Raw genomic sequence first — 22,805 nt, 5'->3', positions numbered from 1 at the left:
ATAGCAAAGAGTTACTCGGTAGCTAGTAGTGTGGGTGTCCATGTGTCCCAAGTGGAAATCCAATTGCTGATCAATGCTAATGCCTGTTTCGTTTCAAAATTTGAGTTGAGTTGAGTAGTATGTTGAGTTGAGTTGTGAGCAAAAAGAAAGAGTTGAGTTGATTCTATTTTCAGACTCATCAGTAGTTCTATCTGTACCTGTTGAAGTCCTCGTATTTTCAGACTATAACTGTAGCGTTCTACTCGTATCGTCCGAATTTTTTACTATCCATCCAGTTATCAGTTCGATTAATGATGAAGTCGTCATGAATCAGCCTCTTTGTGCCACTACTACCATACTGATTCTCTTTAGCCTTCGTATTGTACCTGTATTTCTGTTTTCTCATGAATTTGTTTACATGCGATTCTTTGTTACATGAGTGAAGCCTACTTGCAGACCTACTCGCAGTCAGAGTCTGTGGGAAAAAAAATACAAACTGGAATAGATAGGCAGACGTAGCACGCCAGGACCTTGTGTGACTTTAACTGATTTTCTTGGGCTTCAAATGCCTCCACAGAGAAGCTGGGCCACAGCCCATGCGCTTAGAGAGCTAGCTCAAGTCGGCATGTGCGTACCCGAATATAGGCCGACTGGGAGCCCTCCGTTGCCGATACCCTTTTCGTGGCCCACTAATCAACTAGTCTACAATGATACAAATCCTGGCACGTTACGATCATGCATGGTTTGTATATATATATGTTGAAAATTACTAAAACAATCATAATCTCGCTCTCTCGTGTATGCCTGCAGGTATCTATGGAGAAACATGACTGGGCAGCACTGCCCCGCGACATCCTGCTGGAGATCCTGGGTCGGCTCCGGCAAGTTGACGTCCTCCGCGGCGCGGGACTCGCGTGCGCGCCATGGTGGCGCGCCGCCGTCGAGGAGCCCGCGCTGTGGCGGACTATCGACGTCGCCTTCAACGAGGAGGATCACATCGACCAGCAAGCCTGGGACGCACGTGTGGCCATGGGGCGGGCTGCCGTGGACCGTAGCGCCGGCCAGTGCGAGTCCTTCCGCGGCGTTGCTGACGGCGACCTCCTGGCCTACCTCCCGCCAGGTCGTACATACCAGATCCACTACTCAGGCCCTGTTCGTTTCCTACCCTCTAAATTTTAGACCCATCACATCAAAAAGAATCTTATTATTTAGAAGTATTAAATAAAGTTTAATTACAAAACTTTTTGCACAGATGGGTGCTAATTCGCGAGACAAATTTAATGAGCCTAATTAATCCATAATTTGTCACAGTGGTGTTACAGTAATCATCCGCTAATCATGGACTAATATACCTCATTGATTCGTCTCGCGAATTAGCCCTGGGGTTCTGCAATTAGTTTTATAATTAGACTTTATTTAATACTTCTAAATGATAAGATTCTCTTTGATGTGACCTCTCTAAACTTTAGACCCCAGAAAACGAACACACCCTCAGTCGATCGTTCTATATGGAACTGCAATTAATTAATTAATAAATCTTCCTAACTCGTAGACAGTATGCATGCACGCAGGGCGCCTCGCTAAGGAGCCTCCACGTGACTGCCGGCCGCTTCCTCTTTTCCACGCTGCTCGGGCTTCTCGAACAGTACTGCCCCCGTCTCGAGGTGCTCGACGCCGACGACTGCGTCACCGACGAGCCAATAGGGTGCCGCATGCTGTTCAGGTGGCTTCGGAAGCTGAAGGTTTTTCGTGGGCCGTCACTGCCGTACATGGCATCGGCAAGTTTTCCGTACAAGCTGAAGTATTTCATAGTAGCACGATACGAAGGCTATGGAGAGTCAGCATGGTAGTGGCGCAAAGAGGATAAGGCGCATAACAACTTCATCATTAATCGAATTCGATAAGGGGGCCGCATGCTGGTGAGGTGGCATCGGAAGCTGAAGGTCTTCCGTGGGCCGTGGTACCCGTGGTGGCATCGGCAAAGTCAAGGGACAAGATTCTAAGGGGTTATATGAAAGCTTGTTGGGTCTTAATGTAATCAGGATTATGCATGATTAGTTGCTTAAGAATAATCGCTGTGAGTCTGTAGCCATCTGCTTTAGGTGATATTTGTGGGTGTAACAATGATAGTTATGGAAACAAAATACGAGGATTTCATAGAAGCACAATTCATCATTAATCCAATTGATAACTGAAACTAAAAATTAAGACGAGGATTTCATCAGGTACGGATAGAACCGGTGATGAGTCTCCGAAGAGAACGAACTGCATGCACCGCATACGATTGAATGCCCTATGCCCCGACTTTCACCCTGATGTCGCTCTCATGTCGAAGGAAGATAGATAGGTACTCGCCCTTGTCCTCTTCTCTTTCCCCCAGGGGGTAGCAGAGAGGTGCCCCCCGGCGGAGATGTCGCCGGAGCTGACGAAGTGCCCGATGGCGACATGCTTCGTCTCCCCGAAGTTGAGCTTGAACTGATGCGTGAAGCTACAGGAGTCGAACATGCTGGCTCTCATCTTTGCAGTAGTTTAGTTGGGCGGGATTGCAGAATGCAGATTGGGTGGCCTGGGATCGGAGTAGCTAATACTCCTACTACATCTCCGTGTGCTTATATAGGGCTAAGTGCTAGTGGGATGGTCAATGTGTGTGCCGTGTGTACACAGAAGGGAAGGAGCGAGAGTTTCGAGCCGCGGAAGACAGGAGTTCGTCTCGGAACAAGAAGCGACGTTGTTGGAACTAGCGCTCCAAATTTGAACAATATACACTAGTAAATGATCGAAATAAAGAGAGAGGTCGTCGTCTCGTATTCCTTTTCGCAAGTGACCGAGTAGCTACACACGTAAACAGACTGGTGATTACACCGCGCACCGTGTTGTTTTGGTTGAAACAAGTACTAGTTCGGTGAAAGTAGAATGTACATGTACCAATCAAGCATTGTGTGCCCCATCTCATCATCTATCTGTACCGGTGTACCCACGGGACGATGAGCACCTTGCCAGTGACTCTTTCAGCAGGTAATCAATCAGTCAGGTCTCGCCAAGTGGTATCATCGTTCAGAAGAGGATGAAACGAATGTTGTTACCAGAGGCGTGTTAGCGGAAGAACAAGATACAAACTGGAGAAAGGCAGAAGGCAACAAGCAGAACTTGGTGCGGAGGGATGCACTGACTCGCCGGTCGCCGCCCTTCCCTGTGCTGTGCACCTGAGCTACCTCTATAATCGGTATCCAGGAGGCACAGCTCAGGCCTCAGTCTCGACGGCTCCATGCAGCTAAGGCCCAGAGCCACGCGCCCAGACGGGCTTGGGCCCACGGGGGAGCTAGCCCGGCCTCAAGGCTGCCGTGCGGTGGGAGGGCGCGGGGGTGGGCTGGTTAGAAGACGGGCTGGTGGTCCAAAAGAGAATGAAGAGAGAGACGTTAGATGGGTCTCAAGAATGAAGAGAATGCAGCTACTCTACATCTACACGCGTATCTGACCCAAGTACGAGGTGGCACCGACATCGACGGAAAATATGAAAACAGAACAGCCCTCCCGCCTCCTCGTCGCCGCCGCCGTCTTCAAAACCACCGCGCATCTCTCCAGAACAACAGTTTCCAGCCTTCCACAGTCCGATCTCCGCACCCCCGATCCGGCAGCCATGGACCCGGCGCCGCAGACCCACCCGGTCCTCTCCTACGTGCTCTCCCGCATCCCCACCCTCTCCAAGCCCAAACCCGCCGCCCCCGAGTTCGACATCGAGCAGCCGCCCCCGCGCCCGCGGGCCCCGCCTACCGTGGGCAAGTTCGAGCTCGTCGGGCGCATGCCGGGCCTGCGCCGCCCGCCCGCGCTCCGCGCCATGGCCCGCGCCGTCGCCGACGTTTCCGCCGCACGCTCCGCGCTCCAGGCGCTCGGTCCGCGGCCTGACCACGAGCTCGCCGACTCCTCCCGCGCCGTCGTGGTGGCGGCCGAGGAGGCCGGGGACGCGCGGGTCCCTGAGGGCGGCGTCGAGGCGTGCCGCGCGGTGGTGCGGCTCGAGGAGGCGCACGACGCCTACGAGGCCCTGCTGCGGGAGGCCGAGGCCAGGCTCGAGAGGGTGTACCGGTCCGCTATGGAGGGGACGGACATCGATGAAGATGCGGCGGAGGGCGGGAAGGACGACGGGCCCGCGGCGGGCGGAAACGCCACGGTGCAGGAGGCGGTGGTGCGGTGCTCAAGCAGGCTGAGGAGGCCAAGCCGGTGGAGAGCGTGCGCCTCGTGGATCGCCAGCTGCGCCAGCTCCCTGAGGTGTTCGGGAGGATCCAGGGGCTCCGCGTGCTCGACGTCTCGCGCAACCAGCTCGAGGTAACAAACTAGTCATCTTCATGCTTAACTAGATCTACATGTTTAGGGCGCCTAGGCCACTGCCTTATGCCGGCGAGCCATGAACTCCTAGTTTTCAGTTATTTGTTCCGAATGAGCTGTTATGCGATTGTTTTTGCACATATATTCCATTGTGTTCGCCTGCAGATGGATGAACCGGAATTTCCATTAGGAGCGAAGGATATTGATTGTGTATGATGTGCCTGATCTCTATTGTTTTAGGGTCAGGCTGTGCACACACCGCTACTTTTCAAGTTTGCTATTACTTCATGATCAGTGCACAAATAGATATAGGTTGCGGGACAATCTGCTATCTAACTGCAAAAATCAAGAGGGGTGAATTGATTTTTTTTCAACACTTCTTATTTGATTAGTAATTACTAAATTGCCTATTCATGTGTTTGTAGTGAGTTTTTTTAGATGAAAACAGGTTTTGGCTTGGCATGACAATAAATAGGCTATGCTGGTCCTAATGCTGAAGCTTAGAGTTAGGAAATTTACAATAGCTGAATCTGCATAGTGCAAAAACACAATATCGAACTGTAGGAGGCTGCAAATTGCCATATATCATGAAAATAATTTGCTTATATGATTGACTCAAGTGGGTCCATCCATCTCTTTAGATTTTGTTTAATATAGATAAAATCCATGGTTATGTTGCTCGGGTTAGAATTTGGAAACCATAGTTTGAAGTAGGAGAAATAACTTGTGTTCTTTTTTTCTTACTTATCAATATTGCTTTTCTGTCTATATTTTAGTGTATTTTAATTGGTAATTACAATGTGTAGAAATAACATTTTATGGTTATAATTTTAGTTGCATAGATATTGTACTTATTGTTGATTTTGACTAAGATAGAACATATTGGGCTGGATTATATATATCTTTTATTCATAAAATGCTTTCATTTTAGTTATATTAGATTATGTCTATAACTTTTTGGTAGTTTGTGTTAAAAAATTTTACTTGACGATCAAGCGGATTTTGAGTCATGGCATCTTTGTAGCTAGGTCATGTGCAGGATCCTCGCCCTTGAATTATAGCTAAAGCTAAGAAAGTTAGAGAGTCGCAAATGAATGAAGGATACCCTCTTTGCCCCGTGAGTATCTTTAAATAACTGGAAAGGTAGATTTTCCTTTAGATATTTGCATAAAGTAATTCTAAATAGTCTTTAGGAAATTATAACATTATCACAGCTACGTTGAACACCCTATTGTAGCCACTATATGGTACATTGACACTACAGCTATATACAACAGCACCATTTGACCTTCTCATGTTTTTGGGGGGCTATATACCCTCTCTTGGCACTTAGGAATTGAAGCATGGGGGCATATCTAGTGAAAATTGACCGAGCTAGTGTTGAAATTTTGATGCAAAAATTAAATCCACTTGTTCCAAGCATCTTTTTTGAAAATGTTGCAACTAGAAACACGAACGTTGCATGGTTCAAAATATTGCAACATCCCATCTTTGCAACATTTTCAAGTGAGGTTTACAACTTCTGCAACGAATTTCTAAATTTCGTCCATTTCGATCGAGGGAATACCCCCCCCCCCCCTGTAACATTATTTCTTAACTATGTTCATGCTAGATCAAGGGCCTCCATCGCCTACTGTTCACAACACAACACCGGGTAGTGCATATAGCCACAGTAGGTGCATGGGGGATTGTCCCCGGCGACCAGTGAGTAGCTTTGGATGTTTTCCTAGAAGGCCTGCAGGGTCTTGGTGATATGGAAGAGCATGGGGTTTCCGGCGATTCCACAAGTTGGTAGTATGTAGCATGTAGGTATGAGTTGCTCCTCCACAAAACCAGCAGGTACCTCATCAGTCCGCTATAACTATTGCTGGACAGCAGCCTAGTTCGTACTTCATACTAGGTACACGACGGCCTGGACCTACTACTGATGGACCTCACCACAACTCCATCATCATCTCTCTTAACCAAGTTGGCGCCCTCCGCGCCCGCTCGGCGTGGCCACATCTGCGGAAAAGAACTAGCCTGTTCGATTTGCATCCGCCGGCTGCATACTTTTTTTAATCTCCTTTTAGAAACGCTGATTTTGTTTGCATCTTTAAGTCCAACACATAATAACCATTTCATTTTTAAGGCAGTAGTTATTCCATTTGCATTAATTCAAAACAATGTTGCTTCTTCCAACACCCTATTTTAGTTAGGCCTTGCTACTGCCAATATTAATCCACTGCAATTCTCTATTCCCAAAAGCACGTAGAATACTCTTCTATTTCCAGATTGTTATTCAATCCATCCAATACTTATTGCTAATTCATCGTTTACATGTTGCTGCTGATCAATATCAAATTGCTAAACCTGTACTGCCTTGTGCCAAAAAAGCTATTAATCCTTATGTCTATTATTGTGTTCAGTTTCATGTTGCAGAGGCTACTGAAGATCATATAGGAGGTAATAGACTTAGACCAAATACTCTGCCTCGTACCTACTTTTAGAGGTAATAGATAGTTCAATTCTTCCTTTTCTTGCCATCAAAGAGCAAAAGTATCTTGAGGACATGGTAAATCCTCCTACAAACTATAATATGGATGTCTGTGTACAACTCTCGTCACACTAACAGTATTGGAGAATATAAGCTCTTAGGTACAAATGAGTTCACTAATTCTTCATGTTCTATTCCTGAAAATCGCAAAATACTTTGTGTGCACAATGTTTTTCTCCCCAATTTAATCTGTACAATCATTTAGCAGAATCACTCGATGATCAATTTTTCAGTCTATGAGCGGTGCTTTCTTACCGGGAGCTAAAAGAATTGAAATGATTGTCTCAAAACATTTTTTACAGACCCATGCAATGTAATGTCAGGACAATCATCACTCACCAGCCATGTTCCTCGCCACAAATCAAAGCACCTCAAATGATATCGCCACAAATCATCGCTCACCAGCATGTCTACATGCAAGATGTTCTATTTTTTTAAAAAAAAAACCTGACGTTCTTGTGTTCCTACATGGGTAATATAGATGTACTAATGTTGCAAGTTTTTTTATATGCATTATAGTAGTTTTTCTTACATTTGGAGTTCCAAATATTTTCTTTTAATAGCTATCATACTTTCTTACTTTTTATTATTTTATAAATAATTGTGCTTAGCCAAATAGAATCACAGTAAAAAGGAACGCGCGCGAAGGCGCGCGCAAGGTACTAGTGAACAAAAAACAAGGCCCTTTGTGATATGTTCCTGTGAGTAGCGATAAGTCTTGACAAACTTGCTATTGTTCCAATAATCCTTGATTGTGTTTGAAGGTGTGTTTTAGAAAAATTGTTACAATAAGGGAAAAAACGATTCTAATATGGTTTATTTGTGCAAGTTGAGCCGCATAAAACTGGCAGTAGTAATAAATCAATATGGCTGATCAAGCTATAATTAAATTTAAAAGTGCAATGCCTGATCGACGCGCGGGAGCTTTGCATTTTGCTGGATGGGGCCGTAGAAATTTATACAAACGGGCTTGGGAGTTTGGGCCTAGCCTGTGTTTACGCGCTAGCTATATAATATATGGCCGAGCACGGGGGCGCTTCTATTTTTAGCGCGCGCAAAGGGTCGCAGAAGCAGTTCCGCCCAACCCGCGCGCGGCATCCTTCATGGGCCAAAACGAGACGGAGGCCCGCTTTTCATTTCGTGTGTTCAGCTCGTCTCTTTATCCTTCGTGGGCCGAAATTTCTTGTTGTGGGCCGAAACGAAACGAGACGGCGAGAAGTTTTGGAATGACAGAACTTTTCAAACAGTTTGGAACATTTTTTTTCATACTTTCTGAAAAGTTCCGGCTATGTAGCAAGAAAATTTTTTGTGGAACAATTTTCTATGTTTGAGAATTTCAGAACTTTTTGGAAAGTTTAGGACACTGTTTTATTTTTTTGAGATTTTTTCGGAACAAGCGAAGAAGTTTTGGAACTCTTTCAAAAGTTTGGAATTAATATGGGAAAAAGCAGACCGGTCAGGAAAGACGGGTCGTGAGATTAATATGGGCCGCGCCCTACTAAATGGGCCTCCAAAAAGCGAACCAGACCGAAAATGAGCCCCGGATCGAAAACCGAAAACGAGCCGCGCGCGGAGCTCTTCTGCGATAGGATCACGCGCAGTAGCGCGTGCGAGGAATAGAATCCCCGGAGCACGGGGCAGCTAGGCCCATCGGCCCAACTGGCTGAACTAAAAGGATTTGGAAATAAAATGAAGCTTGCGAGTCCTTCCTGCACCTTCATCCAACAACAGCGTTGTTGTCAAATCCTGAACTTGTTTTCAGAAAAAGGACACTACACATCCCTTGTTCTGGCCTTGACATCACCATGTGCCGGCCATGCTAGCTCGACGGCCAGTAGTGGACTCGAAGCTCTCGTCAGCACTAGGCTGATACTCCGACCGTCCGACGAGCGCCACTCACGGCAGCGTGCCGGTGCACGTCGGCATGCCGGCGCCGCCACACGCCGACCATGCTCCGAATAATGCAGGAATAATCAAAAGACACATCATTAGGCTCTCTAACCTAATCATGTCGTAGTCTGTCCTGTGATTCGAAAGAGAAAAACTAATCATGCCGTATGTCTAGCATTAGTCTACTGTCATAGCTCGATCACTAGTCACTACAGTGATGCAGCCTACTGAGTACTGGAGTGCATCTCTGAAGAGGAATTGTAGACCCACGATCGTCGAGCCGGTCAGGCGCACGATCGAGCAGACGACGAACTCGGCGGTCCTGTCCTCGGCTCGCTCAGCCCCTGAGCACCGCACAGCTTCAGGCATCGCGTTCGCTCGTCCGCAGCGTAGATCCTGACGCGACGACAGCGCCTCAGACCGGCTCGCCGGTGAAAGAACGGCGTGGTGGGGGTGTCTGTATGTGCGCGCTGCTCGTGTTCCTCGTCTCGCCACGGCCTTGGCCGGACTTCAGAGGTCGACAACATAAGCTGATCGCCATTCTGTGGCTTGAAGCACCAGGCAGACTGAAACTGAAACATTACCATCCGGCCGGACTGATCAATCGAAGGAACTTAACTGAGCACAAGGATAGGAATACTGGCGAGATAATCATTTTTTTTAAAATTCTGTACATACAAATTAAGCTCGAGATGTCGAGTGGTAATCTTTTGGCGTGCCTAATCTTTTAGTATGTTCCTATGTGATAGAGAGTAGACTTGATAGGTTTTCTGTCAGTATAAACACCATGGATATCAAATCAATAAGGTTGACAGGAGGCAATGCAACTGCATGCGGGATTCAGCGACATCCTCAGCCATAGAAAATGCGGCGAGGTGGCACCAGTGGCTCAGAACCAGTCCACCTAAACAGCCGAGAGATATGCTCGGAATATATGTTAGTTGGACCAATTCCATCCTTATCTTCTGAACCACACCCAGTTTTCCGCATTATAGAATTCATCTCCTCCTTCTTCCATCTCTTCTGATCCTTGTCTTCTCAACCACACCCAGTTTCCGGCACTACATTATTCACCTCTCTCTATCCTTTGGATCCAGTACAATGATGCAGCATGTGCAGGTAGTTAACAACAGTGCTCATGTGACACACTTCAATAATCTGAATGTACTACCATTGATTATCATTGTGCACAAAAACTGATTCCTTGGGCCCAAAAACTAATTCCCTATTGCTGTCCGTGATGACATCTAGAGTGATGTGTGCATGCTTTCATTGTTGCCTAACACCACCAGTCGTCAGGTTAAAATACATATATACCTCTGAATAGCTAGTTTACAACCGATCCTTTTCGTCCTTGTTCAGAGCGACGCCATCTACTTTTTTTTTGATGAAAGCGACGCCATCAACTTCGTTGGCAGTGCAAGCTGTAAGAATGCGACGGCCGTTTGCGAATTCACAGGGAGGTGGTGAGAACCGATAAGCCTGACCGACCTGTCCAGTCCACGGAGCGCATACATGGCTGTCGATGCAGGTCGTCCTCCTCGGTATCCTTTTCCCTCGTTGCGTCGTTGCGCCTGAGTACAATTAGATTCTTCCAACATTTTCATGCGTGACTCTCCTTCACTTTCTGTCGCAGTCGATCTACTACCTGGATGTGAAAAAAAAACCCTTCAGAGTCATGCTTCTTTGATCGATGGTACATAGGCACAGAGCCAAGGACTGGCTACTGAAATTTCTGCTCCTGTTCAATCTCTAGTTGGTTCAGTAATTCAGATAATATTCAGATCTAGTCGTGCTTCTTTGATACATGGCCTGGTGCCTACTGGATATTCCGCTCCTGCTGTTCAGCATCTTCATGTGCGACTCTCCTGCACTTTCTGTCACAGTCGACCTACCTGAGTGTGAATTTCTTTCAGAATCATGCTTCTTGGATCGACGGCACAGAGTTAAGGACTGGCTTCTGAAATTCCTGCTCCTGTTGAGCCTCTAGTTGGGTTCAGTAATTCAGTTTGGTTTTGTTCAGCTGGAGCGTCATTTAAAAAAAAAGAAATGGTGGCCGAGATCTGTGGTTGAGAGACATCTCTGGCTCCACTAGTGGTCCACTCTAAATCGCTGATAATGCACGTATTGGTGGAGAATCTAGCCCACATTAGCTACTTTTGTTTGCATTACATCCTAGGAGTTAGTAGTAATGATGGTCATTATATTGGGACAACCTATTCCACTTTGGTAGGCTGCTTATTAGCCCTGCAACTTATAATGTAAGACCTATACCACTTATAGCTGTGTAGCAAGTAACCCAAAATCATTCACACCCCTGCATCATAGATACATGATTGAAGCAAGTGACCTGAAGTCATTCATGTCTCTGCTCTCACAGAATTACCTTGTTAAATTAGGTCAACAATTTTATTACCTAGAAGTACAATTAGCATATCCAGCAGATTACTCATCCCTCTTCCGAATACCCAAAAAGCTTTTCTTTTGGTAATGGAAGTTGCTCCAGCAAATTATCAATTCCATCGTCAATACCAAAAATATTTTTTGGTGATCGCCAAAACACACCACCCTATCCTTTGAGTAATTTGCTACAGCACTAGCTACTAAAAATATAAAAAATATTTTTGATGATGGAGAGAGAAGATATATAGGGTACGAGAGATCAGTAATCTGCTGGAGATGCTCTAAGTGTAACCAGATACTACCTACTTATGTAAAATTGTCTTTACTCATTTGTGAGGTGACATGCAGCTCTCTAGCGTGTTCCAGACAATACTAGCTCTCAAAAATTCAAACCTCCACTGTGATGTAGAACATAGCAAACCATAACCCTATTTATTTCAAGGGCATGCATAGATCTGATTAGCTACAGTATAAGGGGACAGCATGTTCAGCCGGTGGCAGAAAGCGACCGGTGACAAAATTTGAGGACGCGGAACTGTGCTTGGTTGGAGCTAAGGTACGCTAATTATTGGCGCCATACTTGCCGATTAAAAAAGCACAAGCCGGCGCGGTGTGTGAGGTCGCCATTGGCTTTGCAGCATGAGCAAAAGGTTAACTATACCGAGCAAAAGCGGAGTCTCACCGGACCTGTCCGGAGGCGGTGCCGGTGGCGTGGCGACACCTGCTTGTTTGGCAGCCGGCTAATGCACGGCCGCTTGGGCTTTGGCCCGGCCCCCTGTCGTCACCGGCTCACCGCATGGTCCAGTCGCTCCTCCCCACCGACCGCTACGTCAGCAAGACAGCATTTTTAAAAAAAGTAGAATTATTGGTACTATTTAGCAACTTTTTGAAAAAAAGAATATTTAGCGAGTGTCCGCTGCAAAAGATTAGGAGATGACAAGCGCATTTGTAATTTCTTAGTGAAAACTATAGTGATTAGATTACTATTGGCGGGTAATTAATTGAGAAAATATTTTTGCACCGACATTTATCGTCATACAATAGGCGTAGTTAAGTTGATCTTCTGAATTATGATGCATATATTTCGTTAGGACTGAGAAATGCACATGCATGGTTAAGGATAATGCCAACTAAACATGGGTTTGTGGACCTGGCATGAATTCTTAATCTTTTCTGATTAAGGTGATCCCGGGGAATATTTCAACCAGGGTACATGACATGTCCATTGCGCTATTGGATCTAACCAGACAAGGTAGCAGCACAAATGATTGCACTAGAAAATAGTAGTGATGGGCACATGAGCAGTACCACCACCACTGCTAGTACCAGGCATTGCCGGTCAACTGCTTCTGAAGCCTTGAAAACACACACACACACACACACACACACACACCATGTCAGGCTATCAGTAGCACAATCGGCGGTTAAGGCCTAAATATGCCTAATTGCTGCATCAGCAGCGAATCAAAATTAATATCATGATTTCAGATTGTATACCTCCTGTATATTCAGGTGTTCACCGGAGTGAGTGACAGTGAGTTGAAAAAAAGGAAGGTGCAGGTTGCAGTAACAATTTCTTCCATTCTTCTGCAGTCAGGTCAGTCATTGTAATTCAGAGAACTACACCTGTAGTACAAGTACTCCAAATGAGTCGCTGCCCTAAATTGACTGCCACAGACATTGTTGACCGGAGCTCAAAAGGTCAAACCGTCAAACCTGCCGCCGGTACGCGGCTACAATGGGTACAGTCAGCGCCAGCTGGCCCTGCTGAATCGGATGGGATGGACAGACAAGCATGTACAAACGTGACATGTTCTTCTTCTGAATCTGATGATGCATATATGTATATACTCTCTCCGTTTTTATTTAATATCATATTAGGTTCGTTCTAAATTAAATTTGGCTAACTTTGATCAAATCGACAGAAAAATATATTTCATGGTGGATTCAACGAAATAAATTTAGTATTATAAATGTCATTAGTTTTTTCTATAAATTTAGTTAAAGTTTGCTAAATTTAACTTAGAAAAAATCTAATACGACATGTAAAAAAGATAGAGGAAGTATATAGCTAGTACCACCATTCAGGTACTACTCCGGTGAAAGAAACATCCAAGCCAAATTCAGACACCGACAGCTCTGTTATCCTCATTATTAGCCTCCTTTCCTTGACAGCCAGATCGTGAGTTTAATTCAGTGATAGCGATTAAATAAAGAGTATAAATACGAAGTTTTGGCGGCTAAAGCACGCTATCGTTTACCAGGTCACGCAAGAACAACGAGAAGAAAGTGAAAGGAAATTGACGTCGAACGGATGTTGAGTTCCATGAAGGTACTAGCACACGTCCAGTCATACACCATGAAGCTACCAAAAACCTAGCAAATTAAGCAAGAGGCGGCGGCTAGCGTCACCGCATCTAATCGTAATTGTACTCATCTTAATTTCTTTACCCTTTTTGTTTCACGTGTGTTCGGTTAGCGTAGTCATCTTAAAAGCTCGTCGAAGAACTTTAATCGGATGAATCTACGTGAACAACTCGAGCAGCTCATTCGACTCGTGCCTGTCAGCATTCGAACTCTCAGATCTGATCGGCGCGACAACACCGTTGACCGCGCAAAAGGTTGATTGCCTGGTCTGATCTCTTCCAACTTGTGGAGGAAGATACCGATAAAACACTCTGAATTAATATTACTTGCACGAGACAACAAAAGTTTGAGCAAGACGTAGAGAAAACATGATTCGAGCGTCGCCATCGGTGAGCTGGCGGAGCTTGAGCGGAAACGTGCCGGAACTTGCTGGGTACGCGTTGCTGCCGGTTTCGTACGCCCTGCATTTCTCAAGACAATAGTTGTCTTGTCTTACGTGTACCAAGTGTCTGGACAGGTCGGTTGACGATCGTGTGGCTGAGATCTGATGCTGAGGTGGCCATCGTATGGCTGAGATTTTTGTTGATCGCTGTACCAAAAAAATGGAGGTATATCCTTTCAACAAAAAAAATGGAGGTACAGTAGTTCTCCTGTCGTTTTAAGACTCTAAGCAACCTGAATGCTAATCAATGGCTGCTTAGCGTATTGGCATTCGTCTCCAGCTGCTCTGTTGATTTGTTCTAATATCAAGGTTGCTGGTGATTCTTCTAAAAAAAAAAAGGCTGCCGGTGATACGTTAGCGTTGTGATGGTGTGTAGCGTTCCCATTTGATATACGTCCGGTTTTGTTTAGAGGACACTAGCTATCAGATACGTATGGCGTGATTGGTTTTCTTTTCTTTTAAAAAATCAACTTGACAAGACTGAAGACTGAAGAACCCTTCTTCTCTATCTCTATGAAACAATACTGAAGAATTCATAAATGGAATACACTTACAAAAACACCAATAAAAAAAGCGGGCAATTTGTTTATGCCGTGTAGAAAGCTAGGCTCTACATGCTACAGCCCTGGAGAGTTGCTACAGTATGCAAGATTCGTCCGATCTTGGGCTCTTTCAGCAGCAACTGCAGTGACAATAATGCATGAACTACCAATGGCGTATATCAAGCTCGTACTTCTTTTTCACGTGCTAATATGCATTAATTGTTTTAGGTGCAAATGACCACAAATGAAGTCAGTCAGCTTTTCCAACGAATTTCATGCAAAACATTTTGAAACCGGTTTTGTTCACTAGTGATTCTGCTTCCCTATTCCTAAAAAAGTTACTTAAATCATCTCCATCCCTCACAAGGAAGTTGATTCTACAGAAACTTTGTTAATTTTCAGCGATGCGTGTTTACATGTGAAAAATTCGAAAATTCTCAAGGGGGTGGCATTTTTTTTGGCCTATATACTATCTACGTGCCTCTTCTTAGCACAAACATGAAGGTAAAGAAATTCTGTCGAATGAAAACCGGATGCCATGAGCGAATTTGGCTAAGCGAGAAGAAATATTGGATATTATAACCGGCACAAATTGTGTTATTCTACACAGAGTTTTCGAGGATTTGGAATGTTTCGTGCATTCACAAGTAATTCTAGTCAAATAGCAACATTGTTGTATGAAAATGCACTTTCAAGCATATTGATATCATCCGTAAGACCAAATTTTAGCTTGCATTCATAAATATACATAGATGCCTTGAATTTCAACCCATATTTACATGGGCTCCTACTAATCATTGAAGCAACATGAAAATAAATCCTTTTGCTTGAAGTCGCTGTACAAAAAATCATGGGCCAAAAATTTATTGTTTCATCCCTTCGCCAAAATAGACCACAGAGCAGCAATAGCACATCATCATCATCCCAACCTCTCTCCTCCCATCCATTCATGCTCCCTTCACAACCAAACACACAAGAAGAAGAGTGATATGGAAAACAATGTCATGAAAACTACATCAATATTTTTTCTAAAATACTTCTAAGAAGATAGACAAGAACAAAAGATGAAGCCAATAAGCCAAGCCACCTAGCCAATCACTCACTAGTTATCCTAGTCAGCATCTCCCTTCTGTCTAACCAACTCCTCCCTTCCATAGAGAACAAAATCCCTAACCTCTTCGGGATTCTCTCTCCTAATAAACAGAAAATAGAAAAAGCAAGATAATAAGAGAGAGAGGAGGAGAGAGAGAGCGAGACACCCTTCCCTAGTTCCCTTCCTGTTGCTCCGTGGCCCTGCCTGCTCACCCACCCTGCCTGGCAGCCAAATCATCCACCCCCCAACAAACCTAGAACGCCATTCTCGCGAGCACAGAAGAGGGGAGGAAAAATCATCTCCTTCAACCTCTCGCCTCTCCTCCACCAAAATCCTCCAAAATCCCGATCTTTATTCCAGAAAAGATCCTCCTTTTCTGGGTCGATACAGATACACGCAGCTATTTATAGCGTTTGGTCTCGTGGATACGCTCGTTCTTGGGCTTCCCTGCGGGGCTGTTACTTTGAGGGAGTCAAATTCGCCTGTGGCTGAAGGGGGGCGCCGGGCGCATGGCGGAGGAGGAGAGGCGGCGGTTCGCGAATCTGCGAAGCGTCCGGTGGCGGGTCAATCTCGGCATCCTGCCGGCGTCGCCTGAGGCCTCCGTCGACGAGCTCCGGCGCGCGGCCGCCGATTCGCGGAGGAGGTGAGGCTGATTGGCTTTTGTTCGTGGTGCCCATCGACCGTGTGTTCTTTTGGGATGTTTTTTGTCGGCAGACATCTGTTCTGTTTTGTGCGCTACAATTCTGTTATGCCGTTCGTTTGCTTTAGATTTGGTTCTCGTGCGGGTCGGGTGTTGTTTTCATCCTCCAATGATTGAGATGAGAAAAAAATGTCTTTTCTTAAGGAAACATTTCAATAACTAAGAGTTAATGCCTGCAATTTGATTACGTTTTCAAGAAATAACTCGTAAAAATTTGGTATATCTTGGTTGTTTGATTGTGCACATGGCTATGAATTTTTTATGAGAGAAATTGCTGCGAACTGGTCATCTATGTATTGGAGGCCTGGTTCTTTCTCCCTGCTGAAGTTGTCATCTTTATATGATTGATGAAGCACTGGTTCTTTCTACTTATGAAGATGTATTGGTTTCCTGTTTCTTGTAGATATGTTAGTTTGAAGCGCCGCCTTATGGTAGACCCACATCTTCCAAAGGAAGAGGACAGATCATCCAACCTCGTCGTTGACAACCCGCTCTCTCAGAATCCAGGTATTTTGTCATAGACAAGATTTTACGATGACAAACTGTGAACATGAAATCATAATGATGATATGCTCGGAACATAGATGCTTTGTTCGCTACCTTTTTACTGGCGCGAAACCCTTGAAATAATTAATACAGGTGAGAACTAGTATATTTGTTTTGCATCTGTCATCAGAGTTTTTTTACCTTTATTGGGGGTGGGGTGGAGGTGGGGTGTTCCAATGAGGTTTTCTGAACCAGCCTTTAGGCAAGAAATTCCAGTAGTATTGAGCACAATTAGTAAGAAATCTATGTAAAAGTGTTAGGATGTGTATCTTGCATGTTCTTTAACATACTGGTCTTTGTGCTTCTTAGTAGCATAATTACACCAGTAGATAGGAGCCCCTAATTCCAAACAACCAACAAGAACAAATATGGTAAAAGTTTGTTTTCTTCTTAAAGGCGCTGAAGCTCAAATGCTGGACACTACTGGATAATGAGGTTTATATTTTTTTATTGCAGCAGCTTTCCTGAATCGGACTCTAGAGTTGTATTACACCTAGATAATCAATTCTCATGTGGTTCAATGTTATAAATGGAATGAACAGATAAAACTGCACTTCCCATATGATTGCAGCTTTAAAAAGTGAAATGCAAGAATGCTGCATTGTTGCGCCAATACTTAGTGCTAAATGCTGAAGATCATATATTTTTATTTAACTTGCACAGATAGCAGCTGGGGCCGTTTTTTTAGAGGGGCTGAGTTGGAGAAGACTGTTGACCAAGACTTGTCCCGATTGTATCCAGAAGATGGTAGTTACTTCCAAACGCCCAATTGCCAGTCCATGCTGAGAAGAATACTGTTAATGTGGTGCCTTCAGCACCCGGAGTGTGGATATCGCCAAGGTAAGAAACACTTTACATACGTAGTTGACAGTATCTAGCCTTTGCAGCGTATCTGGTTAGCTTTGCATTCTCTGAAAATTGCCCATGGGGCTGAAACCTTCTGTTCATGTTTCATTAAATTGGTAGCAGTTACCATCTAATAAACTGAATCTTGTTTTTAGATGAACTCTTTGGGGCACACTAATAAGCTGTAATTCTGTAAATCAGTGACAAATAGCACTGTAGTTTTGTTGAAGTTTGACGCATTAGTTTGGCCACATTATTATCAACTAGATTTTCCCATTTTTTTATTTTGATTGCCAAATATGTAATAACTTATGGACTATTATTTCACAGGAATGCATGAACTACTAGCTCCTCTAGTGTATGTTCTTCAAGTTGACATTGATAAGCTGTCTCAAGTACGGAAGCTCCATGAGGACTGTTTCAATGATGATTTTGATGGAGTGCCTTTCCCAGATACCGATATGGTTTTCAGTTATAAACCAAGAAAGGACTCAAAATGGCATTCTAGAGATGACAATGGCAATGATTCTGAAAGAGCTTCCAAAGTTAACAGTCTTGATGAGCTTGACATGGATACAAAAGAAATAATTTTACTTAGTGATGCGTATGGGGCTGAGGGTGAACTAGGTGTTGTCTTATCTGAAAGGTTCATGGAACATGATGCCTATTCAATATTTGATGGTTTGATGGATGGAGGTAGCGGAGTGGTTCGCATGGCGGAGTTTTTCTCAGCATCCAAGGTTGGATCTAGCTCAAGCCTTCCACCTGTTATTGAAGCCTCATCATCTTTGTTTTATTTGCTTTCCATTGTTGAGCCATCTCTTCATAGCCATTTCATTGAACTAGATGTGGAACCACAATATTTTGCTCTTCGTTGGCTGCGGGTCTTGTTTGGACGAGAGTTCTGCCTCAACGATCTTTTAGTCGTGTGGGATGAAGTTTTTGCTTGTTCCAATGATATGCTGCTTAGAGAAAATGAAGAATACAACTTCAAGATCTTGTGCTCATCTAGAGGGGCATTCATTGCAGCCATGGCAGTCTCTATGATTCTTCACCTTAGATCATCTTTGTTGGCTACTGAAATCAATACATCATGTCTTCAGAGATTACTGAACTTTCCAAACAATGTTGACGTGCATAAGCTAATCGAGAAAGCCAAATCTCTGCAGTCCATTGCTATTGATGCAAACACGACATCTCCATCTTTCCTATCAAAGAAGGATAGCTATGATTATGATAGGGTTTACAGTAATCTTGCTACTTCAACTCCTCCAAGGACCCCATTGCATCCATTATCTGAGAGTTACTGGGAAGAGCAGTGGAGAAACCTGCATAAGGATGGAGCAGCTCCCAAGGAGATTGAAAAGGTTCAATCCTACAAGAGGTCACTAAGGAAATCTTTGAGCCAGAGGCTTGGTTTATCTAGGACAGAGTCGGATCCTTCTCCAGTTAAGGTAGTCAGTGAGAAGAATGACACCAAGAGTTCAGTGAGACGTTGTCTTTTGAATTCCTATTCAGACTGTGAAGTTGCTGGAAAAATTCAGCATGATGAATTCCCTATCATCTCAATTCATAAGGAGCCTGCTGCAAGTGCTGAAAGGCCTTCACATCTAAAGGTAAAGCCAGCAAGTGAGATTTTAACAGTAAGTCAATCAAGTGTGACAAATGTCAATCCTCTTATTGACTCACAGTCAAAATCTGCTGATGAGAGTTCAACAAAAAGAGTAGAAACTTGTTCAAGTGGTGAGAGTTCTCCTGTATTTTATGCGGCCACTGCTGGTAATGAGCCTGAGAATTGTCCTGACAATGATTCTGAGAGAAGTAGCATCACTTCAAATTCGTGTGCTGGTGATGATGATAGGGATGAAGTTTTGCAAGACGAGTCATTCAGTGGTAGCTGCGAGAACAAAGCCGCCTTAGAAGCAAAGACATCTGAAAAAAATGCAGATCCTGTTGGACCATCTGAGAGAAGTGCGGTATCAAATGAAAGAAAGCCGTTCATAAATAAGCTACAATGGTTCTTGAGGTTTGGCAGACCTTCAGGTGAAGGCAATGTGGAGAAGGGCAGTGTTGAGGCATCGGATGATAAACATGGTGTTGTTCCTCCCAGCGCTTCCCCTCCTGATGTGAGTTTAGATAACTCCCGTGGTGGCGTAAACTTAGCTTCTGGTGATAAAAAGGTCATGGGCACCCTCAAGAACATTGGACAGAACATGCTTGAAAATATACAGGTATTTTGTTCAAAACCTGTTGTTGCTACGTACTGCTTACTGTTAGTCCCTATATTACTGATGGTACTTTCTATCTGGTCACCATCAAAACACAGCTCATGCTTTGAAGTTCTCTATTGTATAGCTTATTTTTTTTGCAAATGTAGAATGCTGTCTAATGCATGGGAATAAACGGTATCTGGATGCAATGTGCAGGTGATCGAATCAGCGTTCCAGCAAGAGCGTGGCCAGCCTAGCGCCATGGAGAACTTCTCAAACAACATCCTGGGAGGCAAAGGGCAGGTGACGGCCATGGCAGCCCTGACCGAGCTCCGCAAGATCAGCAACCTGCTCCGCGAGATGTAATGTAACCACCACGTCCAAGGCGCACGCCCCCATTCTTTCCCGATTCATTAGCTCCTCAGATAAGGAAGCCCCCCCCCCCCCCGCCGCGGTAGTTAAAATCAAGGCGCCTAGGCCCCTCTGTATATATAGATTCGATTCGATTCCATTGAGCCCGGTACGTAGCGGCTCCGCTGCACCCAAGGATCGGCTGTCAAACGAGTTGCGTGAGATGGGGGAGTGAAACTCTCTCCGGTGCTAGGGAGCGACTTCTTGATGGAAGAACAATTTTGTCCTCGTACAAAGGTTTCCAAGGTAGAATAAACAGATGGAATAAGCTATGTCCAATGTCCATGTACCCCTTTTCAATGCTGAGCTTATTAGCTGGTCATGATCTAGCTGCTGTTGGACCTGTGGTGCCAGCTTGATTGTCTTCTGCTCAACATGTAGTGTTCTTGTACCCCATGTGCGTCACTGCAGATCTCATTCAGAATCATTGTTTTGTCTTTGGCAATGAGCAGAAAAGCATCAGGTCTTTGGATACCCACCCCACCCCCGCCCAGGTGCGCTGCTTTCTGTTGCCAGTGTGTGTTTCTGAAGGTATCATCAATCATGTCAGAATTCAGCGGGTCTGATGAGTTCCCAGCTCCGATCTGATCCACGCCGCAGCAGCCGTCGAAGCCGCTGGAGATCTTGGTGTTGGGTTAGCCGTGGCGGCCTCCTTGCTGGCTTGTCACGCATGATTTGCGTGTGCTGCATTAGGGGAAGGAGGAAGACTGACGGGTTGGGTCGAGTTGACGCCGTGCTAATCAAGGAGAAAGGATTTTGGCTGCTCGTTCGTGTACGCCTCTTGGACACAGGCGGCAGCTGCTGTGGAGCTGTGCTGAACAATCATTTCCGTGGGGCTCGTTTTCCGTCGTCGTTGTTGTCTGAACTCTGAAGGAGACGGCATTGATCGAGACAGGTTGGGTCTCAGCTACTTGTTGGGTTATTAATCTCCTGCCCAAGAGGGTTGGGAGGATAAAATCCCTTGCCGGTTGAGAAATGAGAATGCACGGGGGCAGCGACATCCTTTTGCTGTAAAGTTTTTTTTTTCAATTTGTTTCCTTTTTTTTTGCTGTAAAGTGCCCTCGAGATAGATAGCTTGAACTTGCAGTTGAGAAGCAAAAGCCGTGTTTTTTATACAAGAAAAAAAAAGAAACAAAGAAAGAAAGGAAGGAGCAATCGCGGTGACCTCGCGGGCAGCATGAGCTCTGCTGCTGCCGGCTCCATTTTTAGGCAGGTTTGCGTCGAATATGAAGGCTGTGTGTGAATGGAACTCCAGATCAAGATGATGCCTCCTGTGGGCCCGGCCTGTCAGACGCTGCAGGTTTGAGCGAGTGGCTCTCCGTTCCCGGCGGCGCCTGTGGCGGAGGAGAGCGCGCGCGAGATGAGGTGGCACACGCGGCGACCGCGCTGCGGAAGTGGCATGTGCTGGTGCTGCTGCTGGATCCCGCTGCGTCGCGGTCGGCGGTGGTCCTCCACGGAGACGAAGCTGCGCGAGCGGCGGCGTGCTGACCATGACTGACCTGGCCCGACACGGCCGTGCATCCTAGGACCAGCGCTGGCACGGCGGTGACGCCGCGGTCGGCCCGCTCGAGCCCGCGTGCCCAGTCACCGATCCTATCCGCTCACCCAGCTGCCTGACGCAGCCGGGACCACTTGACCTCGCCTGGCCTGACCCCACCAGGCAGTGAGTGAATCATCAAAGACCAAAACGGCCATTGGGGTTACACAAGTTGTTATATTTTTCAAAATCGTATATTTAAATTAAAATCTGACTACATTTCTGTGATGAAATCTTTAAAATAAGATCAAACTTGGATGATTTTTTTATGAAACATTTTTTTAAACACGGAGCAATTTATTCTAGTAATATAAAAAAATATTCTACCTATACATGATGGTTTAATATTTTTGAGAGCGCGGCGCGCCCGTGCGGTGCGTGACTCTCTTCCTTCTTCGGGCGGGCCTCAGGCCGGCGTACCAACACGTGACATTACGACACCCTTCGGCTGCTGCAGCGTGCAGGTTGCCATGATCGGGTGGCCAGCCGCCATCGTCCTGCTCGCTAACCGAAAGAAGCGGCCAGCGCCGGCGTCTCTGGAAAAAGGCAGAGGCCAGCCCGGCGGCCACCTGTGCCTGTGCTGGGTACTCACCAGCGGGCAGCGCCGGGGCATCGCCGCATCGGCCGCGGCGGTGCGGATGAGCGAAACCGATCGCATGTTCGCACGCCGAGACGTGAACCGGGCGAGCCGAACGCGCGCGGCAGAGATTCGGCCGGGCTGGGCTAGACGGAATCACGGAAGTGCCGGGCCAAACCGGCGCACGTCTGGGTGATCAGGCCCATTTTGCAGTTGCAGCGCGCCCAGCGGAGTGGGTCTTATCTTCGTTCCATTTTTCGAATGGGTTAAGGCCCAGCAGGGAGGTTCCGAAGTGCGCCATGGACTTAGGTTGATTCCCTTGGAATCTTAAAAATAAAATCCGAAACCGAGATGTTCGGCCCTCTCGTCAACGTTCCTTTAAAGGAACTTTGATTTCATTAGCTTA

General features: G+C 45.6%; 1 protein-coding gene across 2 annotated transcripts; it reads left to right on the top strand.

Annotated features, from left to right (window-relative positions):
• Positions 1-15,688: 15,688 nt before the first annotated feature.
• Positions 15,689-21,300, top strand: LOC112896512. Of its 2 annotated transcripts, XM_025964508.1 has the most exons (6): positions 15,689-16,215; positions 16,676-16,779; positions 17,482-17,658; positions 17,995-19,895; positions 20,091-20,289; positions 20,736-21,300. In XM_025964508.1, the coding sequence occupies exons 1-5, from the start codon at positions 16,082-16,084 to the stop codon at positions 20,238-20,240; spliced, it is 2,466 nt and encodes an 821-aa protein (XP_025820293.1). In that variant the 5' UTR covers positions 15,689-16,081; the 3' UTR covers positions 20,241-20,289; positions 20,736-21,300. The 2 variants fall into 2 exon arrangements, with proteins under 2 accessions (XP_025820293.1, XP_025820292.1); XM_025964507.1 differs by lacking the exon at positions 20,736-21,300 and having other exon boundaries at positions 20,091-20,730.
• Positions 21,301-22,805: the final 1,505 nt, after the last annotated feature.

The sequence above is a fragment of the Panicum hallii genome, chromosome 6 (genome assembly GCF_002211085.1).
Source record: "Panicum hallii strain FIL2 chromosome 6, PHallii_v3.1, whole genome shotgun sequence".
NCBI classification, from domain to species: Eukaryota; Viridiplantae; Streptophyta; class Magnoliopsida; order Poales; family Poaceae; genus Panicum; species Panicum hallii.
The sequence above is the reverse complement of the archived record's forward strand: the minus strand, read 5'-3'. Positions and strand labels throughout refer to the sequence as shown.